At 44.2% G+C, this 22,963-nt stretch overlaps 1 protein-coding gene across 1 annotated transcript in view; it reads left to right on the top strand.

Annotated features, from left to right (window-relative positions):
* Positions 1 to 6,275: 6,275 nt before the first annotated feature.
* Positions 6,276 to 22,963, top strand: part of SLC16A2 (solute carrier family 16 member 2) — a 142,140-nt gene continuing 125,452 nt past the window's right edge. Inside the window, exon 1 of the mRNA XM_059385469.1 lies at positions 6,276 to 6,936. Coding sequence (XP_059241452.1) covers positions 6,513 to 6,936 — 424 coding nt within the window. The 5' untranslated portion in view covers positions 6,276 to 6,512. The remainder of the gene's footprint in view (positions 6,937 to 22,963) is intronic.

The following is a 22,963-nucleotide window of genomic DNA, read 5'->3' as shown; positions in this document are numbered from 1 at the left end:
ATGCCAAAAAACATACTAAATTGTTTTCTTTTCTCAGTGAAGGGAATCTTCAAAACATCTTCCTGTTAACATTAATTGACCATGTACTACATGCTAACTTTTATAAAGTGCCCACCACATACCAGGTACTGTGCTAGGTGTTTTCCATATTTTATTTCTAATCCTCACAACAAACCAGAAAGATGAGCCTCATCCCTATTGTGTATGGGATTTGTTAGATGAAGTAACTAAATTGATTGATTGTACCTTCTTTGTATCAGACATGATGTTACATTTAACTAAGGATACAAAAATAAATAATGCTGACCCTATGTTTGGGGAAGTCAGAGCCTATGAAAGGAAACTGAGATGCAACATAGGCAAGGCCCATTCTTTCTTTCTTGAAGAATTCTTCTTCTTTCTTCTTTTCATTTTTTAATTTATTTCACACACACACACACACACACACACACACACACACACACAGCAGCAGCAGCAGCAGCAGCAGCAGAGGCAGGGGGAGAAGCAGACTCTCGATCCCAGGAGTCTGGGATCATGACCTGAGCCAAAGGCAGATGCTTAGCTGACTGAGCCACTCAGGCGCCCCCAGGCAAGGCCCATTCTTTACACTGCACTGTAACTATAGAGACATCTATGTTCCAGCCTTACCAGGGTTCCACTTCTCAGGATAGGACATCTTCAACCAGAGTTTAACACAATTTTTAGCATATAGTAGGCTCTCGATAAATATCCCTTGAATGAATAAAAAATGAATAAATTAATAAAACGCTTAAAACCCCCATTCCGTTTTTCCCTTGGATAAAATAAAAAAAAAAAGCAATCCATTTCATCCTTTCTCTACTTCAAGCTTTGCTGTTCTCTGTTGGCCCTCAAAGGGTTAAATGTTTCCTATCTCATTCTTTTCTATAAAGCTCTGCTGCTTTTGTTGTCTTTTCCCTTCTAAGCTTGCTCTAATAATAGACCAGTTATTGAGCAGAATTGCTTTCTGGCATTTAGGAAGCAGGATCCATGCATATAGACAATTGACTTTTTAAAAATGCACCTATTATTGTTAATAGCCTATTGGCTTAAGCTGAAATCAGACTACATCCAATATCTTTTCTTTTCCACTCCTCCACTTTGGCCATCAGAATGTGTCAATATTCAAATTCGTTTTCTAGTAATATGGGTTCCCATCAGTACTCTTTCCTGATCATGAACAATAAAACCTAAGTCTTCTCTGCTTTTTTACTTCTTTTACCACTACTAGAACACTCTGACTCCTTTTCACAATCAACCCCAATTGGTTTTTTGATTCAAGGACGGTGCTGTGTCATCAGAACTGTTAAATTATCCTCATAGAGATGAATAAAGGAAAGTGAGTAAAGGAGGAAAAATTATGTACTCACATTCTTAAAAAAGTTCTCAGTACATCATCCATTCTCAAGTAGTCAGAATGAATTAACCACAGGGCAGAGGGATAATGAGAATGAACTACTGAATTCTACTATAGCCAGAAAAATTCTATTTGAAAATAGAAGAGGCTCAAAGCAAGGAAGTATCTTTGGCCTAAAATAGAGAAGGTCAGGGATCACAAGGCTTTCAAAGGTTATATGGTCCAGTGAATCCCAAACACTAATCTGCAGATCCATGACAGTCTGACATTTTTATCAGTCTGTTGACACATGAGAAAAATTGTTGCCAACTGACCTTTCTAGAGAAAGACTTCTTAGTAAAAGACTATGGCCGTTCTAACTTTTCATTATTTCAGTGTTAAAATACCATTTCATTAATGATACGCTAGAAATGACACATGTCCTCTCATGAAAAGGTTAAAGATTGATATCCTTCTGTTGGTCTCAGAAGTTTTGGGAAATTTTACAGAAATTATGCTAGTCTTTGAGATCAAGATGTTGGGTTGTTACTGTTTTGGTCTAGTAGTTTCCAAACCCGGCAGTGCATCTATATTACTGGGAGACTGGTTAAAACCATGAATTCCTGGCTCCCACCCCCAGGTATTCTGATTCAGCAAGTGTGGAGTGGGACCTAGGAGTCACTACTGTTATAAAAGTCTCTAAGTGATTCTGATGTGCGACCAGGTCAGGGAAACACTGCTCTGCTTCACCAACTAGTATAAGTAATCAAGGGCATAAGCAATCAGAATGATTCCACTGTGGGCTTATTTCTGTTATGGGCAGAAAGAGAGCACATACATTCACTTGCAATATAATCCAGAGACCTCCACTAGAGTTTCCTAAGGTCCACAGTTAGACAAATAAAAATAATTTAAAGGGCTTACAGGGGTCACACCTCATTTTTCATCATCATGAGCCAAGCTGAATGGATCTATACAGAGTAGGTGGTTTCTAAATTTTTTTTTCACTATTGATATTTGTTGACTAAGTCTGATTTAGAAATTTGTAGAAAAAAATCATTCATCTCAGGACACTAGCCCTACCTCTACCACCTCATTCTCAACTTTGTCTCATCCTTTACATCCTTCCTTTCCCCTTTCCTCAATCTCAAAATGTCTTCATTCAGTCTAGTGGAGTCAATTTCAATAAACGGTAAATATAATTATTAATATTTCCTACTAGAATGTAAACTCCACCAGGACAAGGACCATTGCCTGTTTCTAGCACCTGACATACTGACTAGCACACAATAGTTGCTCAGTAACTATTTGTGAAATGAATAGCTGAATGGCATAAGAAAGGCAAGAGACTGGTCTCCTCAATTCAGCACTAATCCTCCTGTTTGCTTTGTTGAACTGACTCTGGAGACTCTGGAAAGGCAAGGAATTTCTACTGGAGAATAGTGAGAAGAATGGGTGGTGAGGGCTGAGAAATCAGCAGATGCCCCTAAGTCATGGAATGGTGGGTAATCCAGTACGTTTGGAGCCTGGCATGAATGGAGGAAAAGAGGGGAACAAAGTGACAGAGAATGGTGCTAGCCAGGTTGAATAAAAGATCCTCAGAAACAGGCACCAGGTTTTTTTGTGCGTGTGTCCTTCATATTTAGTACAGAGCCTGCCAGACAGAGGCTCTTAGTAAATATTTGCTGAGTGAAGAAGGCTGGTCCCAAACCATAAAGGACCTTTTATGCCTGGCTGTGGAATTTAAACTTAAGATTCAAATGGAGAATCATTGGAAGTTTTCAGAGCAGAGAAATATCACGATTGAAGTTATATTTTAGAACTGTAATTGGCAGGATTATTTAGAAAGAGAATGGAAGTCACAGGCATGTCAGACCTGATTTGGCTCCTAATTCCCAATCTCCGTTAACACTGTTAGCACTTTTTTCCTTCACTCAAGCAAGAAATGTCAGCATCATCTTTGCTTCTTCTTTTTCCCTCAGTATCCAAATCTGTCAACTCTATCGTAACAGTGGTTCACAGAATCATCTTTTTTTCTTCATCCTCACAGTCAGTGCCCCATTTTATATTCTCAACATTTTTTAACATGCTTGGTTTCCTTATCTCTTTCCAAACCACAGTATATTTCTATGCAGTCACCATGGTTTTATTTCTAAAATGTAGATTTGATATCAGTTTCCTATTCAAAAATCTTCAGTGGTTCCCCTGCATATCCAAAATAAAGCCTATACTTCTCAGCACACCATTTAATAACTGTGAAGTAGTATTAGCTCCATTCAGCAATAAAGAAACTGAAGCTCAAAAAGGGAAAATGACGTGCTTAGAACCACACAGGTGTGCAATGGTAGAATCAAGATTAGAACCCGGGTATTCTCATACCAGTACTCTAACCATTAAAGAAGGTTGAAATGGTAGGTATTGCATGTGTTGCTAGAATAGTGGGATGGTGGTTATAGGATCTTGTCTTCTGGGAGGGGCATGTACTTTGAAGCTCATACAAATAAGCAAAGATTCCTGTGCTACCTCTTTCTGGCTTTGCAGACTTAAACAACTGACTTAACCTCTTAGAGTCTGTTTCCTCAGTTATAATATATGCACAAATCCATCCCAACCTTATATGGTGTTATGATTATATAAAAGCATGTATGTAAAGGGCTAACATAGTGCTAGGTTCATAGGAGATTCTCAATGAGTGTTATTACCCACCCTCACCGCCCACATCAGTGATCTAAAAACCCATTTAAACAATGAGGAAACAGAATTTAGACAGTCGGGTTTGAGGTGAGCTGCAAAACTCCAGGTTTATTTCTACTTGTGAGATTGGAAATAACCTTTTTTCCCCAGGGTTTTATTCAGGTTCCCTGCAAATGAAAACGGAGGCTAGTGTCCCCTGGGGCAATAGTTGGTCATGTGTATGGTGAGACCCCTGACTAAAAAGCAAATCTCAAGCACTAGTGCCCATTATGTGCATGATTTGTCACTCATGGCTAAAGTATTATGGATTTTTATTAAAATGTAAATGCTTCCTGGAAGAGGTAACATACATATTAACTCTGGCCTGATTAACTTTCACTTACCTCTTTCCATGAGTAGAGGCCTTCTATGCCTCTGCGCTTTGCCTCTTTTAGGCAGGGACAGCCCACCCTACCCTCAGCCTGTTAAAATCCTTATCAACATTCAAGGTCTATCTAGGTCACAGCCTCTTCAGAAGCCTAATGTGATTGCTCAGCCAAATCCCACCTTCCCTACTTTGTCCCTCTCAAGCCCGAGACTCCCGTCGTGAAGTTTAGGATGTATGGAGACCACCTTGAATTCCAGCTTGAACTTGACTTGTCCCATGACCTTAGGCTAAAAAACGCCTTGACCTCGTTGAGCCTCAGATTTTGTGCTTGACTAAAAATGTGGCAGTCAAGGCACTCTTATTCTCTAAGCATGGTAGAGCCCCCGCGATTTGTGAATTTGGACAGATTCTTTTCATGGCAGGCAAGCTCCTCGAAACCCCTCTATTCTTCTGACAAGTTCAGCCCGCTCTTACGTGCTTCATAAATCTGAGTTCCTGAGCATCTGGCAGAGCCCTGGGCTGAATTTTCACCGGCCATACAGTCTTTTCACCCAGCAAGAAGGTTAATGAGATGCCGGATAGAAAAAGCTTGGAGCTCTCCCGCCTGCTGGTGGAGAACGGAGTAGCTTAGTAACCACACCGCGACCTCATGATTAGTGCATTAGACGCATGGGCCCTCAGGGGAGGCAGAACTTCCCGGGATCGTGGGGGCGGGTCCCCAGGGTTGAAGCTGGTCGCAGCAGCGCAGCCTGGCAGGGAGCCAGGCCGCGCACAGGGCAGATCGCCCATCCCGCCTCCAGGGAACGGTGCACTCCCCGGGGAGCAAAATCTCCCTTTCCCTCCCGGGGCTGGGGCCTTAGTCTGGGACATTCAGCGAGACTCTCACGTCTCTAAGCCCGAGGTGGGCGGAAGGGGGCGGTGGGCGCTGGAACTACACCCTCTGCAAGCGGCTCGGTGGAGTCCGCCGGGCCGGAAAACCGGCCGTTGCCCAACTGGCGGCTTGACCTGGCCTCCACTTCTAGTTCCCCACTGAGGGATAGAGAGCCGGGAGGAGCCTAAGCTGATCTTAGGCTCCCGCCCCGCCTGGGCCCGGCCCCCTCCGGTGTCACTACATCTCCCTCCCTTCCTGGCCCAGCCCCCGGCCCAGCCCCGGCCCTCCACCGCTCCTCAGGGCTCCAGGTTGGCGCAAACAAAACCCTGATTGACTGCCCGGAGGGGCGTGCCTCGCTGCCGGGCTGTCTCCTCCCCTTCGCGCCCCCGCCAGGGATTTGCTGGGAAGGGCGGGGGCGAAGGGGGAGAGATTGGGGGTGGGGGGTTGAGCAGGACCCTGGAAGGCTGAGTCCCCTGTTCGAAAAGATTTTGCCCACCTTCTGTCTGAGGTCTGGGGTTTCCCCTCCAGGTCCCTCTCCCCAAGCCCAAGTGTGGGACAAAGAAATTCTGAGGGCAGAGTGAGGTCTTTCACAGCCCAGCTCTTGTCCTGGGCCACCTCAGTTCCAGGCTGCTTGTGAGGAAGAAGGGAGTGGTAGAAACGGACAGTGGGGTCTTGCCTGGAAATTCTGGGTTGACCAGTGCGTTTTGGAGAAGGCAGGGGGAACAGGATAGATTGTGGAAAAACCATTTAAACACTCCTTCTACTGGGTATCTGGACAAGGAGGACAGGATTCAGTAGTTTGGAAAGGAAGTTGAGGTACGGAGCAGTGGCTAGAGTAGGTAGGCAAGTGTGGGGAGCAGGAAGGGCTAGGGAGAAGAGCAAGGCTGTAGCGGCTGCCTGTTGAGGGAGGAAGGGGGGGAGAAGAGGAGGGGGAGGAGAGAGATGACATGGGGAGAGCAGAAGGGGGGTTGGACGTGGGAGGAGGAGGAGAGGACTCGAGGGACCGTCTGTCGCGGGACAGGCGGGCCAGCTGGGGCGCGGAGCCGGGAGGAGGAGGCAGCGGCAGCAGCAGGGCTCGGAGCAGCAGCCGCAGCAGCAGCAGCAGCAGCAGCAGCAGCAGCAGCAGCAGCCGCCGCCGCCGCCGCCGCCGCCGCCGCCGCCGCCGAAACAAGTACCAGCCACACAGCGGCTCCTCCTGCCCGAGCAGCCACAGTCCCCCTGCCGAGATGGCGCTGCAAAGCCCAGCGAGCAAGGAAGCCGAGGGGCCCTGGCGGGAGGCAGACCAGGAACAGCAGGAGTGGGTGGGTAGCCCCGAGCCAGAGCCCGAGCCTGAGCCGGTGCCAGTGCCTCCACCCGAGCCACAGCCGGAGCCACAGCCAGAGCCACAGCCCTTACCGGACCCTGCACCCCTGCCGGAGTTGGAATTTGAGCCAGAGCCAGTGCATGAATCCAAGTCCACGCCCACCGTGGAGACCCGCGGCACTGACCGTGGCTTTCAGCCCCCCGAAGGTGGATTTGGCTGGATGGTGGTCTTCGCTGCCACCTGGTGCAACGGCTCCATCTTTGGCATCCAGAACTCTTTTGGGATCCTCTACTCCATGCTGCTGCAGGAGGAAAGAGAGAAAAATCGCCAAGTGGAGTTCCAAGCAGGTGAGTGGCCCCGCGCGCCCCTCCTGGCATTCTGGGCAAGGGTGTCCTCCGCTCCCACTGCCGCCAACTCCTGACCTCTGGGTCAAAGTCGCCCCTCCAGCTTTCTGCTTCGACTCCTCCCCCCTTGTCTCAGGGCCCAAGGCGCTGCTAAGGCGGAGGTTGCGGGGCTCTGGGCACCCTTACCTTCGGAAACTAGGTGCAAGACGTCCCTTGGGTGGGACCTGGGATACTCACTGATCACAGGCAAGGGATGAACTTTTTGGCCTGGTTCAAATCCAGACGCACTTTTTTTTTTTTTTTTCTTTCTTCCGTATGCTGACCATGTGTAGTGCGGGAAAATATTTGCAGTTTTTGTTTTGTTTTGTTTTTTGTTGCTGTTGTTTGTTTGTTTGTTTGTTTTTGTTTTGGAGGCGGTGCGAAGTCATGGAGAGAGGAGAAGAGTTGGGAGGCTGGGAGGGCTTTCAGAGAAATTCCCTACTGCGGATCTCCGCAGCAGCCCCTGTTCCTGTACAACAGGGAATGGAGGTGTTTTCTGTCAAAAACACTTTAGGAATCCTGATGACTGAGCGAAGAGTCAAATACAAGGCAGGCGTGTGTGTCTGCTGGAGAGAGAGAGGGGGAGGGAGGGAGAGAGAGTGAGGTGTGCGTACATCGCTTTGCTTCCAGTGGTTATGGCCCAGCCAGGCCAGGTAGTCCTCTACCACTCTGAGGGAGTGAGCAGATCTCTGTGCCCTCTGAGCTGAACCCCAAAGCAAGCAGGGAGGGGGGTCTCTGAGGTCTCCTGCCAGAGAAGTGTAAGGCAGCTGGCAGGCTGGGCCCTGAGACTAACTCCAAGCTGCCCCCAACCTGAGCCTTGCCCTCCCTGGGCACCAGAGTCTCTCCACTATCGTCGGGATGCCTTCTGCCAGAATGCCGGCCTTGACCTCTCCCACTTTCCCATGGGGCTGACTTGGTCTTCTTCCCTAAGACAAGCAGGGCTGTGGGGGTGCATAACCTATGCTCTCTAGGCCTGTGGCCCTAAGACTGCAACCTTGCATTCTCTAAGCACAGAATCTGCCCAAGGCCCTGAAGTCGGAGGAGCTATCCTGTTTTCTCAGAAAGTCAAATGGTGATGCCCCTCAGCAGTTCTGATGAGGAGTCTAGGGAGGGAGCGAGGGACTTGGGATGCCTTCTACCTGTAAGCTCTCTCCTTCTGTGGCTCTTTAGGACAGAATCACTGTCTGCTGGGACTCTGTGGCTTTTCATAGTATTGCCCTGGGGCTGAAGGTTTCCCTCATCTCACCACCCCAACACCTACTTCTACTGCCCCTCTGGGGGTGCCTTGGGATTATTTATTGAACATAGAAACCTTGAACCTAGGGTGTCCACCTATGGATTCCCCCAGGCCCTTGAACAGCCACTCCTACCTTCCTCTGAACCAAGGACCCCGCCCTTTTTTAAAGTTTGCAGTTTCACTGTCTTTGAAGAAGAGGATTGGGGTACCTCTTGGTACATCTTGTGATCCATTGGCACCACAATATGCGGGTCCCACTTGAAAATTAGAATGTGCCTCAGTGGCTGTCCAGAGCAGAGACTGCCCAGGCCACAAGAGGTGCACAAGTGTAGGGGGTCCCTGGACTGTGTGAAACAACTTCTGGGAGTAAGGTCACTGCCATACTCACCCCTGGGACTACCTTTTCCTTGCTTTGATGCAGTTCAGGGGCTTTTGTGAAGGCAGTCAGAGTAAGGCCTCTGCCTGTTGCCTAGGTTACCTTGGATGGCACCTGCTGAGCATTGCTCTGTGGTTGAAGGCAGGCTGTTGGCCTTCAGATTCAGTGGCAAAGTCTGGGAGAAACTTCATGGGAGGTAGTGGGGGATGGGCTGAAGCTAGGCCCTGGTATTCATGTGGTGTGAGCAGGCCTAGAGCTGGGCCTTTCAGAATATGTAATAAAACTTGGAAAAACCACTACTTTACCAGGAAGAGGTTTACTGCTGGGGAACAAACTTCAAAGTAGGTGATCATAGGGGACTCAGGGGGAGGGCTGGCTGGGACTTTCCGGTCAAGACCTCACAGTGCAGCTGGGAAAGAGGGGGGGCGCAGTGGGCTGTGCAGAGGTGTGGCTGGTGTGTATTCTGACACAGACTAGGTCCATTGAAGGGCTGGGTCTACTGGATTAAATTATGGTGTGTATAGGTCAGGAAGGGACAGAAAGGAATTTGGTATATCCCTAGGGTCTCAGAATACTTTGGCTTGGGCCCTTGCTGTGGTGTATCTTGAATTCATGAAAGTTATTTTTTATACTGGATGCTCTTGAAAACACCTCAGTTTTTATTTTGACAAGGTCAAGAATACCCCACTACATTCCTGAGTTCCTAGAAAATCTCATCCTTAGCATTACCTTTCTTGGGCCCCTCAGCTTTCCCAAGCAACCATTCAGATCCTGAGATTCCAAAAATGTCTCTGCCTCCACATACTTTCCGCAATTTACTCAAAATTTCTGGGCACATGGGTGGCTTGGTTGTTGGGCGTCTGCCTTCAGTGTCCTTGCATCAGGCTCTCTGCTCAGCTGGAAACCTGCTTCTCCCTCCCCCGCTCCCTCTGCTTGTGCTCTCTCTCTCTGTGTGTGTCAAATAAATAAATAAAGTCTTAAAAAAAATTTCCCAGCAACCTGTGCCACAGCACTGGTGTCTCAAAGGGATAGAAGAAGCTGGTAGAAGCTTGCTAAAATGTTTATGAGCCAGTATTTGCCTAATAGCCATTCTGGGGAACACGGAACATATACCCCCATAGTCAGGGAGGTTGATGCATTATATATTTCTATTAATGTGGTGCATTGTCCATTTCTATTAATGTTTGATATGACTTTCATCTCTAAAAAATCTATGAATTTAATATTTGGAGGCATCCCACAACCCAGATTCTCTTTGGCTAGGCCTAATATCTTTGCAATTGTAAAGCAGCCACTGATTGGTTTTATGAGTTCTGGATAATTGGCACTGTTATGAGGGAGCCCTAGCAAAAGGTGGTTTTGATATTTGGGGGCTAGCTCCACATCAAAGGAGTCTCTGGGCATGGGGAAAAGCCTTGGAAAGTAGAAGAGAAGTGGAATTCAGGCCATTCTAGAGCATGCAATGTACAATTTTATGTATATTCTGTGATGTATACAGTTCTGTGGTGGCACTAACAGTGTATCTTGTGCCTTCTCTTCACCTGTTTTTGAAGGGATGCCAACTTCCCCAGGTCTTATGCCTGGGAGGAATGGCAGGCAAAAGTTTCCTTAGATGGAGGCAAGTGACCAAGATCTGGTTTAGAGGAAAAAGGAAAAAATCAGGAGAGAGATGGACCTATACTTCTTGCAGAGTTTGTAGAAAATTTGGGAGTTCCCCTGCTCAGATCAAGCAGCAGACAGGACAGGGCAGCCAGGCAACCTGGTGTAAAGTATAGCATGCTTTCTGGTTGAGCTTTCCTACAAGCTCTGCAAAAAGTATGGGCTCATTTCTCTCCTGATCTTTTCCTTCCTCCCCCTTAACCAGACCTTGGTCAGTTGCCTCCATCTCAGGAACATTTTGTCTGCCATTCCTTCCAGGTATAGGACCCAGGGGAAGTTGACTTTTGGAGGAAAGAGGGTAAAGAGGAACAAGGTATCATTGGTTGTGGGCCCCAGGTCATTATTGGAATCCTAAGTGGGTTGGAGCTGGGGAAGTCTTAGGGTTGGGATCCAGAGGATAAGGTAGACCAAGCTAGAGTTGGTAACATTAGCTTCAAGCCTAGGTCTTTTTAAATGAGCTCCAGAGTAAACCCATTACTCTGCACTTTCCACATTGACTGCCAGTCTAACACTGAGCCATAAGATATGATGGGAGGCATCTTTTGTTGGATAGTTTATAAGCATGGCCCTTGCAGGCTCCTAGGTTGGAGGATGGAGACTAAGGCTCTCACCACCCATGGAAAGGGACAATGGTCAGAAAAGTTTACTACTGGGCACAAGATAGTTCAGACTCATGGATCACTCAAATGGAGACAGAATTTTCTAGGCATGGGGAAAATGGAACACTATGTATTTAGACAGAGAGTTCCAATGATGGGCTGGGTCAAAAGCAGGGTAGGCTATATTTCTCTTCCCCATCTTAGGGTCTTTTATTACTTGGTTCAGTGTCTCACTGGGATGACTAAATTGCCTAGTTTAGGAACCAGGTATTCTTTGAGGAAATCTTCCAGGGTCTTGCTTTTGTCTGAAGGCTTTTGCCTACTGTCCAGATAAACTTGATTAGGTTGGCTTAGAATTTGCAATGGAGCTTTGGGCCACAGGGCCATTGGTCAGGTATCTTTCAAGTAACTCTTCTTCCTCCTTTCCATCCAAACTGGGTGCCAAACTAGGATCTTGACTCATATCGGAAAGGATGAGAAGGAGAGGTTGGGGTATTTGGAAGCCAACTGGGAGGTTGCTTGTTTTAGCTAGAGTAGCTGGTTGAGGCTGGATCCCTGGCTTGCTGTCCACTGGCCTCAAATGCTCATTCTGAATATAAATCTGTACCCCAAAAGTGCTGGTGATCTTAGTAATACCAGTTAGACAGTGACTAGGAGTTGGACAACTTATGCCCCTGACAGGCTCTGTGACTTTGAGCAGGTATTTTACCTCTCCGTACTTCAGTTTATCTATTTGAAAAATGAACAGGTTTGACTAGATGAACTTTATACCTCTAGAATTATGTGTCCTTCTAGAATTATGTGATAGTTTATTCTTTACTATTCACTTGGCATACATTTTGACTCATTCAGACAAAATGGAAATTTGTTAATCTGCCTGAATGAAGATGTAGACAGTTTGAAGAGATTGGGGAAACAATGAAAAAAATAGATATTATTTTCCCATGTCATATGTATTTAGAGATTATAGGGCTGCTTATATATACCATTGTGGTTGAAAAGATCCACTCCTTTTTGCCAAGTGTGTAAGGGCAACACTGGATTAGCAACTGCTTCTCCCAGAATGCCCTGCTCAGTATGGATCTGGGCCCCCAAGAAGATTCCCTTAACTTGGCTGGCTTCAAGCTAGCAGAATGGGTCTTTATGCTACTTTTTCCAGAAATTTGGGCCTATTACTAACAAGCATTAAACTATAAGCATTTCCTGAAGCCTCAGTTTGGACCCTTCTCCTGAAACTTAATTTCCTACAGTTCATTCTTATTTCCCAGAAATGCATGCTTACTATGACCTTGGTCTGCTGTTACTTCACGATAGAAGAGCACACTAAGATTCCTAAATGTGACATAGTGGCTTTCTTCAGGGGGCTTCACACAGGGCATCTTTATAACTGGGTTAGAGCTGCTGGCTCAGCCCCACTGTGGATGGGTGTGGGAGGACTGCTGTTTCAATCCTAGAGGAGGCCCTACTGGGTATCCACAATCCCTGGTCAACTTTAGCTTCACTCAGGGCTTAGCTGAGAGTGTGACTACTGAAGTACCAGACATAGAACTCTCTCTCATTTCCCCCTAAATTTATACTTGCTTGTCATTGGAAACATTTCCCCCAGGGCCATGAAGAATAAACAAGCAGCTGGACTATCAACATTTGCAGAAATATGTAAAATATGACTTCTTGACCTTTTGAACAGACCAGTTTCCCAAGAGGGTATACTGCTTTTACCACCAGCATCTTTTTGTTGTGTTGCCTTTTGAAAAGAAATAATCATTTACTCTTTTAAGATTGTATAAAAGATGGAGTGAACTTTCTTGCCTAAAGGAACTTTCTTACTTGGGATTCAATTAGCAAACCTTAGAGAAAAGTCTTTATTCATAAGACACACACACATCCCATACACCTCACCTGAAGCCATGGATTATGAAAGAAGTCTTTTCCCATTTGTTTATGGAATCAGGTTTAACATAATAGAGGCTTCTGTAGGGGTTATGGCAGACTAGCACAAAGGGCCCAGAATTAAAAACTTGTTAGGTGAGGGTGATGGAGAGGATATGGCCAGCCTGTCTGTACGTCTTGGCCTGGACCCCTTTGAGTTTCCCTACACTGGATCATGGAAACTTTATAAGTTTCTGCTTCCATCCTTCTTTTTATTCTGAATCCCTCTGGTACCCAATGGTTACTGGGAAGAGGGTTTAGGATACTTCAGCCCTCTCCCATCTTAGGAATGACAGAGCCTAAGGAGATTTAATTACCTACCTTGAAGGTGGGTGCTGTGGTTACTAATGTGAAATCACTTGGCACCTATTTGTGGGTGTTGAATGTGGCCTGTTTGGATGCCTTGAGGAAGTATAAGCCTCTTCAACCTGGTAGTCTTGCCTACCTTTATCTTCTACTTTGCTCCAGCTTCTGGGGTTGAAATGAAAAGAAGGGATGAAATTAGCTGTCTTAACCATATTTTCCTGGATCCTTTCATTTTCATAGTCCATTTGTATCACCTTTGATAGCTATGCCATCCCCTTTCCTCACAGTATTGTTATCACTCTTCTTTTTCTTTCTCTTGCTCAATTAAGGAACAGCTGGAGTTTAAGATGTTGTACAGGCCCAACTCCTCCAGCCAGGATCTTGGCCAATCTCTACACATCCCACAGAGGAATCTCTTCTTTTTTCTCCTTTCTTCCCTCTCTCACTCTCTACTTTCTGGGGAAAGGGTGACTTTCTATGTAGCATTCAAGAGTGTGGAAGTCATCACCTCTGGATTTTTGCAGTAAGATAGCTGCTATGAATCTGTTTTTGTCATTTCCACAACCTCTCTTTTCATAACCCTGGGACCCCAGCCAAGGAAATAGTATTGTAGCAGGTCTTACCCAATTGTATTCAACAAATATCCTGGTCAGTTGCACTCGTTTCTCTTCAAGTCCTTACTTTTCTTGTTCTGCGCTAACTGATCCTCCAGAGATTTCAGATTGGTTTTCAGTAACTTCAGTGGTTCTGGGTAGAACAGAAGTCTTCATTCTATTTTGAGTCCTACCATCTCTCTTCTTGCCAAAAAATACTACAAAATTGAATGTAGAGGAGTCAGAGAAGGAAGAAAGCAGACACCCAAGTCCTAACTAGAGTCTAAAGTACCTTCAGTGAGGGTAGAAAGAGAGGAAGTAAGGCTCCCAGGTTAGTTGCTTCCCCACTTCTGCATAGCTGAAGGGAAAGGGGGATAGGAAATGTTGCTAAACAGTCCTTACACAGTCTTTTTGCTCAGCCTATCCTGTGGATCTACCCACCCACCTTCTTATCCAGGCTGAAAGGGTATATATATATATATATATGCATCCATATGTCCAGGCTTATGTGTACGTGTGTATGAATAGCCGGGCTTGTGATGTCTGTCTGAGCCAATTAGCAGAGTTGCTTAGAACACAGCAGTTATGAGGCTGAGATTCAGTCACTTGTTCACGTCACTGAACTTCTCACAAAGAAAAGGGTTCTTCTATTTGCCACCCATCCCCTTCATGTGGTATTGCCACTCATCCTAGGGGGACTGGTTAAAAGTATGGAGAGGACTCCCTGTAAGCTCTCCCTGCCAGTTATTTTTATTATTACTATTACTATTATTATTATTTATTTATTTAGCATTTTACAATGAAGTCTGTGCCAACATTATATTAAATTCTTAACTTGTGCCATTATTTCTGAACAACGCTATGAAATAGGTACCATTATTTTCTCCATTTTGTAGATAAAAAGACAGAAGCGCAGAATTTAAATAACTTGCTTAAGCTCATATAGGAAGTAATGGCAGAACTCGGATTTGAACACAGAGAATCTGAGTCCAGAATTCCTGCTTTTTTATATCACCTAATACATAGTAAGGATGGGAAGAAGCAGCTACCAAGAAGACTGCTGCCAAGTTTTCCATTCCTGTAGCCTCAGGGCATCCTTATGACTAAGGAATAAAAAAGACGGCCAAGAAAGGCTTTAGTAGACAGAAGTCTGACAGTCTTGTGATGTATGTCATACTCCTCTAGCTACCCGTCTCACTCTACTCAGAGTCGTGATCCCTGGGTACAAAAAGGACCATAGAAATGGTCTCTTCTTAATTGTTTAGCCTTCAGTGTTCTCATCTGCACAATGGAATTAACAATATTTTATAGGACTATGAAGTATCCAGTGAGGTTATGTGTACAAAAGATTTTTGTAAACTGTGAAGGGGTTGGTGTTATTCTTATTCTTTTTTTTTAATTTTTAATTTTTAATAAACATATAATATATTTTTATCCCCAGGGGTACAGGTCTGTGAATCACCAGGTTTACACACTTCACAGCACTCACCAAAGCACATACTCTCCCCAATGTCCATAACCACCCCCCTTCTCCCAACCCCCCTTCCCCCAGCAACCCTCAGTTTGTTTTGTGAGATTCTTATTCTTATTTCCAGTAATCTTTCCCAGTCCCTAGAAATTGAGTTGCTATACCTTTCTCTAAATGTTTCTGGAAGGGAAATCAATCCTCCTCTTCACATTCTACCTCCCCACTCAATTTCTTCCCCATATCCCCTCTGTATTATTCTGCAGTTTGATCTGGGTGTTCTGTAGCTAAGGAATGGCTGTGTTTTCTTTGTTCCTCAGTTCTCTAAGAACCCAGAGAAAGGAGGGGCCAGGTCCCAGGTCATATACATTCAAGGAAATAAGGCATGTTAAAATATTTACAGTACTTGGCAGGATCTCACAAACGTCCCGACAAGTCAAGGACTGCGTTTTTTGGTAGGAATTGCTAGGGATTGGGGGGTGGTGAGTGGCAGGTGAGGTTAGGGCTTCACTTCCTCCCGAGGGTCTCTCACAGAGCTTCTGTTCTCTTGCAGGTAGTGAGGAAGAAGGAAAGGGATATTTAGGGTCAGAAGGTCTGGTCCAGGGAACATTAAGCATAGAAGGGACTTGCTCTTTTGTATTCAGTTTTGGAGTGGGCCTACTTCCTTGTGTTCTAAACAGGATAGTCCTAGAGAACAGAGGCCACAGAAGGCCAGAGGCTTGGAGGAAGATTGTAATAGCAGTTTTGAACAGGAATTTCAGCGACCACTTAGGGAGCCTCCATTAAGACCATCTAGTGGGCAAATCTGAATGGAAATGTTTCTCTTCTTTGTTGCAAACAACAAAACAAAATCTCCAAGCCCTTCTTTGAGACTAAGATTTCAAATATAGTAGGATTCACCCTTTTGATTTTTGGTTATTTAAATGTCTGAGCTGGAAGGCATTTTGGAGACCATCTCATCCTACCCCATCTGGTTCCTGTTTTATAGGTAGAGAACTGAGATCTGGAAAGATGTGACCTCAATCAACATTATAGTCAGATGATTATAATGGAGATTGGTTTGTAAGAGGGATTGGGAAATGGATGCAAAGGATGGGGCTTTTGGCACCCTGGGATGTCCCCAATCCAATTCACTGGCATACTGCCCCTTTCTCTCCCTGAACTTTTCCAAACTCAATCCCCAGACTCTACTTTGTGGAAAGAGATTGTATTGTATTTTAATAAATGTAATTTTATTTATTTAATATGAGACCAAATTCAAGAGATGCAACACTGTAAAGTCTCTCTTTAACCCCTGTCTCCCAGTTATCCTGTTCACCTCCTTAGAGGCCATCAGTGTTATCTGGTGTGTCCTTCCAGAGATATTCTGTATATGTACAAGCAATTGTGTGTGTGTGTGTGTGTGTGTGTGTGTATACACTCTATTTTTAAAATACAAATGGTAGCCCATACTTCATATTATCTTCTACCTTGCTTTTATACTTCAAAATATGTCTTGGATATTACTAAACATTAAATCCATAAAGTCCTCACTTTCTTATAATTGCACAGTATTCTATTATATGGGTATATCATATTTTATTTTATCAACTTTGCTAATTGGCATTAAACCTGTTACATATCTTTGAATATAGGCTTTGGAATCAAACAGTGCTAAATTCAGTTAGTTACCACATGGCTGGCTTTGACAAAGTTTTTAACTTCTCAAAGTCTGAGTTTTCTCATATATAAAATAGGGATAATAATAACATGTTTCATTATTGCTATGGAGATTAAATGAGATGAGGCATACAAAATACCTAGCATATAGCCAGGTACATACTAAATGTCCAAGACATGCTGGTTTTTTCCCTGCTTACAAACCTTTCCCATACCCTCTACCCAATTCAATTAATGTTGGTTCAATTCAAGTCAATGAGTGTTTATTGTATGCAAGTATGCAAGGCTGAACCATGGATGAGGCAAAGAAGGAAAAATCCCTCAAGTTTATAATTTCTTTGCAAATACATAACATACCAAACTGCAGATTATTGCTAAGTAGTAAAAATATGTGTGTGTATACATATATATATGTGTGTGTGTGTGTATGTATATATATATATATATATATATATACATGATTGTATATATATATACATAATTGAATACAATTATTGTGTGGTGATGTGGAAAAGGAGAGATGAGTGTGAGGAATCAAGAGAAATTGAGGGTTTGCTAGGAGAGTTGTAACTCAAGATGGGATTTAGTTAAGTGAAGAAGAGCCTATGAATTGGGCAGTGGCGGGATGAAGGTTGAGAATTGGACAGTTTGATTGTTGCTCAGAGTTTGGGTCTTTGCCCTCTGAGAGTCCAGTGAGTCACTGTTCCCCATTAGGCCTTGACCCAGCAGGCAGGGTGGAATGGAGGGGCAGGAGGAGAGGAAGATACTGAGGACATTTGCAGGGAAGGGCACAGGGTGGGAGGATGTCTGGGCATTGGGCCATGGAATGAGGTGCCTGCAAATGGCTTGTGGCATAGCCTGCCCAACCTACACCACCTGCTCTTCCATGTCAGCAGTCCAGACACTTTGTCTGAGGTCCAAGGGGAGGGATAAAAGGATATGAGAGCAGAAATGGCAACAGCTCTCAGCCCATTATCCTGAGTCCCAAACAGATCTCCAGATGCTGTGAGCCCTAGGACAACTACTAGAAAACTACTGAGTGGTAACAATCCCCTCTGTGTATAGCACCTAGTAGTTTTTACATCTTAGTTGATGTTTATCCTTGCAACAGAGACAGTTATGAAATAAAATACTCAGTTGAATCTCATCATGTGACAATATCTTTAATCACAACATGTGCTATGTTGAGGGATTCTGGAAGATGGAAAGTCAATGTGGTTTGTATTTAGCTAGGGAAAAGTTCACTAGAGATTTGAATTCCTATTTTATAGTTTCAGAAAATGGAAAGCCAACTGAGGGCAAGTGAGTGGCTTAAAGTCAGACACTTAATATTTAGCAGAGCTGAGACTAAAATCCAGGTATCCTCATTTCACGGTCCATGGGGACAGATATGTAGGAGCTACCTGGAAGTTGGAATAGAGCTGTCCCTTAACTTGATAGCAGCTTGAAGTTTAAGTGTACGGGTAAGAAGAAGTATAGTACAATGAAAAATAAATAATCGGGAGTCAAAAAGTTAAGGGAGATGGAAATGAGGGTCATGGAAGGAAGGATCTGGGCCTTGCTAAGTCTTGTTGGCTGGGATCAAGAAAGGTACTGGACTGGCAATCAGGAGACCTGGGTTCTGCTTCTAGCTCTGTTACTGGCTTTGTGACACTGAAAAGTCCCTTCCCTTTTCTCAGCCCCAATTTCTCCACTAATAAAATGAGAATACTTGACCTCCCAGAGACTTATAACCTCCCAGTGCTTATAACCAGTGGCGTCTATAAACCAAAGGGGTTTTGGGTGATGGGGAATGGTGAAGTAGTGAGTAAGAAAACAACTTCTCTGATGAAAATGGAAAACATTTCCTCCCAGATTTGAGAAGAGATGAGTTTTGGAAAGGGTAGCTATCCTGTGGTCTCCATCCTGTCTTGTCGGAGAATTCCATCCAAAAGAAGCAAAGAGAGAACATGTGTGCATAAGTAAGCAAGTACCTCAATGCAAACTTGAGATTTGGTGGGACAGATTATGATATGCTGAGTCAACATGCCTGGAAATCTTTCCTGAATATTCTCTAATAAGATCACCTTCCTAAGATCTCGGCTTTATTTTTTAAAAGGGGGTCTGTGTCCTATGGGTGAAGTACCATTGAGAATTCTCCCTTTATGGAGCCTTCTTGAGTGAGCACTAACTCTGGAGCCAAACTGCTTGAGTAAGTCCTGACTCCACCATTTAGCTGCATCTCTAGGCAGGCCACTTAACATCTCTGTGCGGCTACGTCCTCATTTTTAAGAGGAGGATAATAAGAGTACTTACCTTATAGAGTTGTTAAATGAGTTATATATAGCTTGGAACAGTGTCTGGGACATGGTAAGTGCTGTATAAGCATTTGCTATTCTTATTATCTCACTAGAAGGCTAGTGTAACCCCAGGTGAGCCCAAGGGAGCTTAGCATTACTCAGTCAGGAATTCTGGGGGTAAACTTACTTTATCCAGGTACCATCTGGGCTACTCTAATGTTGGCCAAGCTCAGGACCAGATTAAGATCTTTAGAGGCCCTATGCACTATTTTTTTCAACTGCCAGCTTCTGAAACAATTCATTAAATCTATATTTTTCTCATTTGGGGTGGCCCTGTTCCACTGGTGCCTTAGCTCATAACACTGTCCACATGTTGGGTAATGCTGCACTGACCATATCAACCTATAAGCTCCTCCCTGAGTTCTGGAGGGAACCAACAACCACAGGTGGTCTACACAGCCACATATAACAGTTTTGAAATCTGAATAACTCCATCCACAACAGGGTGTTCTGCAACACACCTCCTAAAAATTTGCTAAGATTCTGCCAAACACCATGACCTTCTTGCCAGTTGGGACCTCCCATCTTGTTACTTGGAAGGAGGGTTTATCTTTTGGGGCTAGGGGGAGAGAAGGACAAATGCCTGGAAGTCCCAATAGGAGCCCATGAAGGAATCTGTAAACACTAACAAGTTAAAATTCTGGTGACCAGTTGGAATGACTGAGCACAGTCATAGTAGCCTTGAAATGACTAGAAGACCATTCCTCCTCCCCTGAGCCCTGTCTTCAAGACCTTCAAATCAGTGATCCTGAAACCTTGGAATCATTATCATTATCTCCATTGCTCTTGACCAGGTTCTAACCATTCAAACAGTAAACAACAGGATAGTGTGTGTTCCAGGACACACAGTAGTTTTTTGCCTTGACCTAGATTTTGCCTATGGAAAAACTAACCAAAAGCATGTTTTCCTTAGTTCTACAGGCCAAGAAGCTGGAGGGAGTTAGGGGTCAGGGTAAGGGAGGTTAGCAAAACCTCAGATGGACTTATCTGTTGCTTTGCCCTGGGATGGCAGTACTCACATTCAGGCTTAGCTAGACCTGTGCTACCAGCCTTCCTCACAGGATGTCTCAAACATGGAAGACTTAGGTAGAACTGGTCAGACCAGATGTTGGGAACCTGTGGCTTTTAGGAAGAGGAAAGACCGAGAGCAAAGTGGAGAATAGAGGGGAAAAACCTACTGTTCTGGCTCTTAACTCCAGAAAGTACCCCCAGTAGACTCCAAAGTATCACCAGAGAGCATCTACTCAAAAAGGCCATGACTCATCTGTGTCCCTTCCATGGACTTGGCTAGTGTCTTCAGGCAGGACCAGCAACCTGCAGACTATTCTTCAAACCATGGCTCAACAGAGAATAGCACTTGCCCTGGGGCCCTCTTTTTTTTTTCCCATGGAATTTGTTTTAGTACTAATAGAAGAAGTACCCTTGGGATGGGAGATCATACAGAAGACCCCAGAGTTCAAGTCTCCTTTGCCTCATTTCTTTCTGTGCTGTGTGGTATAGGCTTAGGCACAGGATCTGACATCAGATGGACCAGACTTAGAGTCCTGGATTTGTGGTTTACCTAATCTTCAACCTTGGCCAAGTCACTTGGCCTTTGTCAATCTCACTTTCTTTATCTGCACAATGGGGAGAGGAAATAATAATTTCTATCTCACAGTTTTGTGGTGAGGTTCAAATGAGAGGATGGATGTAATATTTTGAAATATTTTGAAAACTGGTTTGAGCTTTATATATAAATTATCATCATGACTGCCAGGTATATAAATTTATCTGTAGATTTATAAATCTATAAATCTATAGATTTAACTGTAGATAAATTGCACATGTTCTTATGCATCTATAGCTGGATTGAGGTATCACCAATGAAGCGCATATGTATAACCAACCACTTGTGTATATAAAACTATACACATAATCTGATCTTAAGCTTGAACTCTTGACAGACAGCTAAAAGCACACACCCCCACAGGTACACACATGCACATTTATCTCCATGGATAGTGCCCATTTCTTTCTCTCATACATATACCTTCACATAGGCAGATGTATGTACATGTACATATGTATGTGCATGTGTACATATATGTACAGCTCCATAGCTGTACAGGTGAACATATAATAACTTCCAGCTTCTCCTCCAGACTTTCAGTTTTCTCAGGGCCTAAGGAAGACCATGTGTGTAAATCCCCCTACTTCATAATGATGTCCGTTTTGCTCTTATTGGGGCCTTTTCCCTGCTTCCTCTTGTTTGCAGATTAACACAGCTGCTGCCAAAATTCAAGCTGCAGTATGTGGTATCCACATGTCTGGAGAATGTGGATCCTTGTCCAGTTGCTCTGTGAATAGCATTATGAATCTATTCTGCACAATGTATTTATAGCCATGTTTGCAAAGAGCTGACAGCATTTTCAGATTTTTTCAAAATACAGTTAATCCGGCTACAAAAATAGTCACTAGTTCCCATGCCCTGATGCTAAAAGAAATTAGGTAGCAGGCCTAATGAAAATTAGTCACAGAGCCTAATGAGATTGAATCAATCTCTCTCTCTCTCTTCCTTTCCCTCTTCTTTGCCTTCCTTCACTTTCCTTCTGCCACTTCTTTTTATTCCAAGGGTCTCTAAGTCTAAGGTGGGGTGGGTAGTGATAGTGTAGAGTGTAATTTGCTTCAGAGAGAGCCTAGGTCATCAAAGCCTAATGATTTGGAAAGGATGAAGAGGAGGAAAAGTATTAGGGTATCCAGGATTATAAGCAGAAAGAATTTAGCAGGGGAATTAAATGGGGTGAGAACAAAAGGAGGAGGGTTAGTGCCCACTGTGAGGCTAACTAGAATGGCAAAGTGCCCCAGACTCCCCTTAATCACTGGAACATGGGATAGTAAACTGTTTTTTGTTTGTTTGTTTGTTTTTAAAGATTTTTATTTATTTGACAGAGAGAGACCACAAGTAGGCAGAGAGGCAAGCAGAGAGAAAGAGAGAGAGGGAGGAGAAAGCAGGCTCCCTGGCCAGCAAAGAGCCTGATGCTGGACTCGATCCCAGGACCCTGAGATCATGACCTGAGCTGAAGGCAGAGACTTAACCCACTGAGCCACCCAGGCAGCCCAAACTGTTTTGTTTAATGCAAGGTTGGAACACTAAAAAAAAAAAAAAATCTCTAGTGATAGAGTTGAAGAGTTAAGCATGGTTAAAGAACAAAATGTAAGGAAAACTTCCTGACACTTTTTATGAAGCCAGCATTACCCTGATCCCCAAACCAGGCAAAGAACCTACCAAAAAGGAGAATTTCAGACCAATATCACTGCTGAATATGGATGCTAAGATTCTCAATAAGATCCTAGCAAACAGGATCCAACAGCACATTAAAAAGATTATCCACCATGACCAGGTGGGATTCATCCATGGGCTACAAGGATGGTTAAACATTCGCAAATCAATCAATGTGATGGAACAAATTAATAAGAGAAGAGAGAAGAACCACATGGTCCTCTCAATTGATGCAGAAAAAGCATTTGACAAAATCCAGCATCCATTCCTGATTAAAATGCTTCAACATATAGGGATAGAGGGAACATTCCTGAACTTCATCAAATCTATCTATGAAAGACCCACAGCAAACATCATCCTCAATGGGAAAAAGCTTGCGTCCTTCCCGTTCAGATCAGGAACATGACAAGGATGCCCACTCTCGCCACTCTTGTTCAACATAGTACTAGAAGTTCTAGCAACAGCAATCAGACAACAAAGGGAAATAAAAGGTATCCAAATTGGTAATGAAGAAGTCAAACTCTCTCTCTTCACAGATGACATGATTCTTTATATGGAAAACCCAAAAGA

The sequence above is a fragment of the Mustela nigripes genome, chromosome X (genome assembly GCF_022355385.1).
Source record: "Mustela nigripes isolate SB6536 chromosome X, MUSNIG.SB6536, whole genome shotgun sequence".
Lineage (NCBI taxonomy): Eukaryota > Metazoa > Chordata > Mammalia > Carnivora > Mustelidae > Mustela > Mustela nigripes.
Note: the sequence above shows the minus strand (reverse complement) of the source record. Positions and strands in the feature narration are given on the sequence as shown.